Here is a 5,403-nt window from a genome sequence, read left to right as displayed (position 1 = left end):
TGAGATAGGGGGTACCCCAACACTCTCCCCACCCCTGAAGGTGCCCCTCCTTGAGTCACTCCTACCTGGCACAAAGGTCATGTGGATGGTTCTGGGGAAATGGTGGCCCTCAACCTTCAGCCTCCTCACAGCCTCCAGGTACCTGAGGGGCAGTAAGAGGGTGTAAGCCAGGTGCTGGGGGGGAGCCATCAGAGCAGGCAGGCTGCAGCCTTGGGCCCTGCTCTGCCACAGCCTAGCAGGTGACTCCAGAAAGTCTCTGTCCCTGTCTCCCCATCTATGCAATGGTCATAGCAGGAATTCCCACCCAAGGTAAGGGGTCAAGATGTTCCTTGGCCTTGACATTCTCCAATCACACCTGGGTCCTGGGTCAATCCAACGGGCCAGTGGGGAAACTGGGAATGAAGGACACTCACTGGATGCTGACACACTTCATGTCCTGGGCGCCCCTGCCATAGATGTAGCCGTCAGCATCCTTGAAGGCTTCAAAGGGGTCATGACTCCAATGTTCCTGGGGGCAGGGGCAGGAAGAGGGACCCAAGCACCAAATGTAGTCGTTAATCCACTCTGCTCAACTGTGGCCCTGCCCAGGGAGCAGGTGCCCTAGGAGCCCACGTAGGGCTGAAGAGGGCAGCTGACAGCCATCCCTCATCTCTGCCTCCCACCACCAACCCCCGCTCTGGCCTACCCCACCCCTGGCATGGAATGGCTACTGGGCAGAGGCTGCTTGATTGAGTGGAGTAATGCTCTATGAGGTCAAATCAGTGCCAGGACCAGCATCGTGGGATCCCTGAAGTCGAATGGGGGATCTGTACCATCTTTGTCCCCAAGGCTGTTCCACTCCCTACGACCCCCGCACCTTGAAGACAGGCACCACATCGGTGTGGGAGTTGAGCAAGAGGGAAGAGAGTCTGGGGTTGGTGCCTGGCCAGGTCAGCACAGTCACCACACGGCCAGCTGCCACCTGGAGAGGGCCAGGAGGAGGGGTTGTCAGTGCACGGTGAGGAGCTGCCCCAGGCCCACCTCCCCTACCCATGCAGGGCCACAGGCTCACCTCCACTTTCTGACAGCCCAGGCCCAGTTGGCAGGCTCTCTCCTCAAGGAAGGCCACGGCAGCCCCTGGGGACACAGACAGCCTTGCTGCTGCTTCTGCCTCCCCACACCTCCCACGGGCCCAGGCAGAGATGGGGGTACATCCAGAGAAGGGAGCAGACCCCTGCCTCAACACAATTCCACATCCGTCAGAGACATCTGCATCACTGTCCCCAAGGAAGAAGACATTTTTGGCCAGTGACCCTTTGTAGAAGGCCAGGCGGGAAGTCCAGAGTGAGAAGCAGGTGTCATTGTTACCTTCCTTAATGATGGGGAAACTGGCGCGGAGACATGAGGCTCACCCACTGTCTCCCAGCTGGTAAATCACAGAGCAGGGATTTGGATTGGACCCCAGTACACAGTTCCCAGCCACCAAGCCTGATTCCCCAAAGGTCTGCGGCCTTTGTTCAGCCCCAGTACGCTGCCGGGGGCCTTTTCTTCCCTTCCCCAACCTCAAGTGCTGGAGAGTGAGGTGAAGTTGTTCCCTATTTAACTGCCAGTTGTAACTTTTGGAGCAGCACAGCCTGGAGGGGATGCTGAGCTGTCTGCTGACCTAGGGAATGGCTTAGAGCAATGGAGGCGCCATTTGAGGCAGCAGATTAGGCTCAGCTGGGTGACAGGGGTTGGCGCCTGGTTTCGAGCACAGTCCCCGCCCCTGATGCCCCGCCACAGGTCCTCATGGAACCGCCGCGTTCTCACCGTAGTCGGGCTCGGGTTGGACGGTGCGGATGCGCAGGTACTGACGAAAGAGCGTCACGGATGGGTGCTCGCCCTCACGACGCTTGCTGGCCATGGCGCTGCCCTGCCGTGGTGAGCTAGGGGCAAAGCGAGTGGCTACCTACCCCTCCCCGCCGCTGGGGCTGGTGGGCTCCATTTACACGCAGTCCCTCCCCAGGGCGGTTCCCCGGCCGCCCCGCAGGGAGAGAATACCTTGGTTCGGAGCCCCCAGTTACAGAGGCCCCATTCTGTTTCAGGCGCTGTGCTGGCCACTTTCAACACATTTCCTTATTTAACCCCCCAAGGAACCCCATGAAGTTCGTGCCTCTGAAAGCCCACATTACAGAGGAAAAAGCTAAGAGAGATTCAGAGACACCCAGAAAGTAGCTGAGCCACGTCTGAACCCAGACATTGACTCCCTCCGCCCTCCTCAAATAAATTCTCCCAGTTGCCCGGATTTCAGGTCAGGGAGCCCCAGATCCCTCTACCCCTCTCCACGGCCCCCCACCTCACTCTCGCTGGTCTTGGGCCCGCGCTCCCCTCTCGGCGTCCACCCTGCACTGTGGGCGGGACTCCAGGTCCTGCGAGGTCTCCGGATCAGAACTGCCGCGGTCCGCCCACCACGTGGCCCGACCTCGCAGGGCGGGACCGAAGACTGCGAATCAGGGCCGTCCCAATCTCTAAGGCCCAGTGAGCGTGGGCGTCTCCGCCAGCCAGTGGTTCCAGCCTCCGCCACTTACACGAGGCTGGGATTCAGGGGCCCACCCCAGGGCAGCTGCCTCCGCCGCCGGCTCCGCCCTGCAGCCGACTGCGAGCTACAGGCTGGCCCCGCCCCCGCAGGCCCCGCCCTTGGCCCTGGGCAGCGGGCCCCACCTCTTGCAACCTCCCGATTGGGCCAGAAGGGAGGAAGGCGGGCACTGACCGGAAACTTCGCAGCTGTACCCTTGAGCGCCCCCTCGCTCTCAGTACAGCTTTGAAAAGTCCTGCTGGGTCTGGCCCTGGCCTGCTCCACCACCCCCTCCCGCGAGTCTTGGACTTCTCCCCTCCTCACGCCTCAGCTCCTCAGGGGCGGCCTCCCTGACTGCCTCAATGCTCCCTGTGTGGAGAGGTTATTGGTTAATATCTGTGAGCTCCAAGATGCTGGTCCACGTACCCGCAGGATTCTGTCCCTGGCAGGGGACAGAACAGACGGACAGCGTGCCAGGAATGAAGGATAAATGAACGGATGGGCGCATGTGTGATCGCACCACTGTGTAGGCAAATCTGTGTATCAGTGGGTGACTGTGTGTATGACAATGTGAGTGAGATGGTGGTTGGGTGTGACAGAGGATGGCACGATGAGAGGATGTAATCGTGACGCTGTATGACAGAATGAGAGGTGGGAAACTGCACAAAAGCATACGTGTGGCACCTTCTTGGCTGACCCTGTGCCAGGCTCCCTGGCTCTTCTGCAGCCACTGGAGAGGGAAGATAAAGAGGCACAGGTGTCCCACTGGCCACCCACAGGCTGCACACAGTTGTAGCTGCCCATTTGTGCGTCCGGCTGTCCTTTGTAGTCTCAGCCAGTTCTGCCCTCCGTTCCAGGGGCTGAATCAGCTTGGGGAGGGGTGGGGTTGAAGACTTCAACCTCTGGGCACAGAGGAGGCAGGCTGGCAGGGTAGGGTAGGGTCCATCCAACCCTCGTGAGGTTTAAGTCAGACTGCTGACCCACAGATTCCCAGGGGGCAAGCAGGCTTGGTGGTTCACCAACAATGCTATTGTTGGGGCCCAGGGCAGGCCATCCCAAAATGTGCCTCAGTGGCATGTTAATTATTTTGAATTAAAGTCACTTGAGAAATGTCCACTGCAAGAGAGACATTCTGACCCTCCTTTCTGTCTCCCTGAAAACAAGAAATAAATCTCTATACGAAAGGTACACTCCCTGCATCTGGAGGTAGGACACCCTGATTTCCGGAGATAGGGAATTCAGGCTGAGAAGCCTGTATAAACAAACCTTGTTAATTCTTTAATTTACTACTCCCAAGCCCACTCTGTTTAGATTCTTTACCAATTGAGCAGCCAAAATATGCTTCTTTGTCCTGTCAAGTCCTCACAAATTTATTCTTTGTCTAAAAAGTATGAAAGCTGCCTGCTCTGGCCACTTCTTAGGTCCCATTTCTATGAGGCCTCCTTGCACATGATTAAAATTTCTTTTTCTCCTATTAATGTTTTGTGTAAATTTTATTGTTAGTCCAGCCAAGAACTCAAGAGGGGTAGAGGGGGAAATTTCCCTCTTCCCAATACTGTGTTACTTATTAAACCACATTCTCCACCCCACCTTTACAAATCTTGCTCCCTTCGGCCATAGGTCCTCTATTCCTGACTCACTCAACTCAGCCGCTAGACCCTGGATTTCCCACCAATGCCAGTGGTCATTCAGCAGTAGTAACACCCCCTCTCCATGACACTCCCACGTCACCAGCCCAGTATGGCCAAGTGCTCTGCTTAACCAGACTCAATCCTAAAACCACTTTCTGAGCTAGGTGTTACCATCATGCCCATTTTACAGATGAGGAAACTGAGTCAGAGTAGCCACTCAGCAGCCATCTAGTAAGTAGCGCATGTCCTTAGCCTTCCCAGGCTGCTGGAGCAATCCCTCCTGCTCTCAGTCCCAAAGCAGTCCCAGACTTGCCTCCAACTCTAACCCCACCTGCAGCAACGCCAGGAAACAGAACCTGTCACTCCCTAGGCATAACAAAAATGCTTTCTTTTATTGTGCCTCTGAGATGAAATGAGAGGTCCTGACTGGGCCTGGCCCTCTGGCCTCTACCCTCCAACCCCAGGGACTGCCTCCCTGGTGGAGACTGGTCCAGATCCTCCAAGTTCAGGCCAGGCCTGGGGCCTGGACAGTGGGTGAGCTCAAGGCAGATGGTCAAGGAAGCCAAGAAGGACGAGGTGGAAGTCTTGTGGTTTGTGGAGGTAGCAGGCATGGCCTGCATCGCGCAGCTTCACCACAGAGTGGTTAGGCAGGTGGCGGAGCTGCCGCAGTGACTCCCAAGCCAGGACGCGGTCCAGCTCCCCATACAGGATGAGAGTCGGGGTCTGCAGAGCAAGGCAAGGAGCTGTGATCCTGGGGCCTGATGGGGACTGGCCCTCAAGCTACCTCCTTAGGAAATCTTCCCTATACACCCCATCTCTCCCATCCAGATCAAGGATGGGGCCATGTGTCCTCCAAGGAAGACCTGAGGCCTTTCCCCCCATGACTTGAGCCAGGGACAGGAAGCCAGGACTTTTGGAGACCCTCCTCCCAGTACCTTCACGGCCTGGAATTGTTCTTGGGTGTAGTTCTGGGTGGACGCAGGTGCAATGGGCACGAATCCATGCAGCTGGTGGTGGCCTTGCATCAGGAAGGGCAGGGCATAGCAGCCACTCAGTGAAGGGCTCACCAACACGACATTCTGCACCTCTAGGTCCTGCAGCACTCGCTCCAACAGCTGTGCCCGCCCTGCCTCTGTGCTTGCCTCCTTCGAAGGTGCCGAGTTCCCAAAACCTGGGAACAGCAGAAGGCACCAGCTGAGGGAGGCTGGGAAGGAGGTCAGGAGTCCCTGCCCACCAGAG

The 5,403-nt window shown here is 57.4% G+C and overlaps 2 protein-coding genes across 6 annotated transcripts in view; both read right to left on the bottom strand.

Moving 5' to 3' along the window:
• The window catches only part of ACY1 (aminoacylase 1), a 4,938-nt gene extending 2,576 nt beyond the window's left edge, over positions 1 to 2,362 (bottom strand). Inside the window, exons 1-6 of one of the 5 annotated variants that reach the window (XM_007451838.1) lie at positions 2,315 to 2,352; positions 1,789 to 1,904; positions 1,052 to 1,116; positions 857 to 961; positions 414 to 508; positions 66 to 142 (exon numbers count right to left, since the gene is read on the bottom strand). In XM_007451838.1, coding sequence (XP_007451900.1) covers positions 66 to 142; positions 414 to 508; positions 857 to 961; positions 1,052 to 1,116; positions 1,789 to 1,882 — 436 coding nt within the window. In that variant the 5' untranslated portion in view covers positions 1,883 to 1,904; positions 2,315 to 2,352. Of the gene's footprint in view, positions 1 to 65; positions 143 to 413; positions 509 to 856; positions 962 to 1,051; positions 1,117 to 1,788; positions 1,905 to 2,314 lie in introns of those variants that run through there. The other 4 variants (XM_007451839.1, XM_007451841.1, XM_007451842.1 and 1 more) reach the window with 4 other exon arrangements.
• Positions 2,363 to 4,523: 2,161 nt separating this feature from the next.
• ABHD14A (abhydrolase domain containing 14A) overlaps positions 4,524 to 5,403 on the bottom strand; it is a 4,781-nt gene continuing 3,901 nt past the window's right edge. Inside the window, exons 4-5 of the mRNA XM_007451837.1 lie at positions 5,100 to 5,335; positions 4,524 to 4,887 (exon numbers count right to left, since the gene is read on the bottom strand). Coding sequence (XP_007451899.1) covers positions 4,705 to 4,887; positions 5,100 to 5,335 — 419 coding nt within the window. The 3' untranslated portion in view covers positions 4,524 to 4,704. The remainder of the gene's footprint in view (positions 4,888 to 5,099; positions 5,336 to 5,403) is intronic.

Source organism: Lipotes vexillifer, unplaced genomic scaffold, assembly GCF_000442215.2.
Source record: "Lipotes vexillifer unplaced genomic scaffold, Lipotes_vexillifer_v1.1 scaffold500, whole genome shotgun sequence".
Classification (NCBI taxonomy): domain Eukaryota; kingdom Metazoa; phylum Chordata; class Mammalia; order Artiodactyla; family Lipotidae; genus Lipotes; species Lipotes vexillifer.
This window is presented reverse-complemented; position numbering and strand designations above follow the sequence as displayed.